Source organism: Penaeus monodon, chromosome 29 (genome assembly GCF_015228065.2).
Source record: "Penaeus monodon isolate SGIC_2016 chromosome 29, NSTDA_Pmon_1, whole genome shotgun sequence".
NCBI lineage: Eukaryota > Metazoa > Arthropoda > Malacostraca > Decapoda > Penaeidae > Penaeus > Penaeus monodon.
In genome coordinates, this window is record NC_051414.1 from 3,782,010 (window position 1) to 3,783,415 (window position 1,406).

Sequence of the window (1,406 nt, forward strand, 5' to 3'; positions counted from 1 at the left end):
CTCAATATTTTGCTAACTTTACGCTTCTTTATTAGTGTTTCCATCTAAAACACATCTATTTAACACGGATATAAAATCAGCGTCAACGCAAAAAAAAAATCGACATATATTATGTATTTCTAATTATTGTCGTCATTTAATATATTTTTCCCTATTGTATTTCTTTTTAGAATATATAAACTTATTTTTCACTATTCAATTAAAGCAGAAATAATATCAGAATAACGCCAATCTTATTTATCTACTATAGTAGTATATCTTTTACAAATTCTGGAGGGGTATTTATTCCCTTAGAAATTATAAACAACACAATATACCGTCTTCTATTATATTGCTTATACACATAAAATATATTTCAGCATCTTTATATCATCAATTTACTCCATAATACAAAATGCAAGATGATAGCCCTTCAAGGTCACTCAGGTCAGCTGTGACGGAAACCAGTGAGTACGAACCGTCATTTCTCTTGTTTTGCCTTTTATCTCGTTATTTAACTCCCTTTTCGCCATGCCATGAACGGGGGGTGGTGGTGGAAGTCACGCGTCTTCTCCTCCTCCGGATAATGAGGCATGACAGGGAGAAATAAGGGAGGGAAGGGAAGGTGAAAATGGAAGTCGGGCTGTGTCAGGTTCTCGTCGCGATGTCCTGTTATCTCTCTTATCATTCAAAATCCTTTTCTCGAAGGAATTTATGTGAAGGAGGAGTCGAGGGGGGTCGTATGGTTGGCCTTTCCATTCTCCGAGGCAGTGAATCCCATGCTGGCACGTTCTGAAGGGTTATTCGGCTGTTATAGTGTGTTATGAAGGCACAATTAATCTGTAAGTAATTAATTAACTTGGGTCAGCCAACGTATGCGGGAATTTTGCATTAAATTGCCAGCACAGACTTAAAAGTACCACATATATATCTAATTTAATTACCGATGGTTTACACTTATTTGTATAATTATTGTTCAATTGAATATCTGTGTTCATTAGGGGGGGAATATCTCTCAATTTGGTATGGTAGTGTTATATCTAATTCTAACATATCACATTCCAGATATGATTAATCATATTATTAGATACTTATTACATGCTAAAAAGACTTTACAGGCCTTGAATAATGAATATTCATCATTTTTAACATTTATGGTATGTCTTTGGTCACTGATTTTTCTGAGATTTTATGTTAATTTTTTCGGGAAAGGAAAACACAGCATCAATAATTTCAAATTTATAACGTTGAGATTGTCAGGAAGATGCTTGAACATAATTCCAGAATGTTTATTTATGTTGTTAGGAAAGAAGTTAGTAAGAGAAGATATGCAACAGGTATATATGCTTAGAAAATGCAATGTAGGGATATGAAGCGTTTAGTATAATGAAAAGAAAAAGGGCAAAGCAAGAATGAGTTATACACAC

The 1,406-nt window shown here is 34.0% G+C and overlaps 1 protein-coding gene across 1 annotated transcript in view; it reads left to right on the forward strand.

The window, feature by feature from the left end:
• Nucleotides 1-390: 390 nt before the first annotated feature.
• LOC119591911 (glycogenin-1-like) overlaps nucleotides 391-1,406 on the forward strand; it is a gene marked incomplete in the record, with an annotated part of 51,207 nt that continues 50,191 nt past the window's right edge. The window contains 1 exon segment of the mRNA XM_037940665.1: nucleotides 391-446. Within this exon segment, the coding sequence (XP_037796593.1) occupies nucleotides 395-446 (52 nt within the window).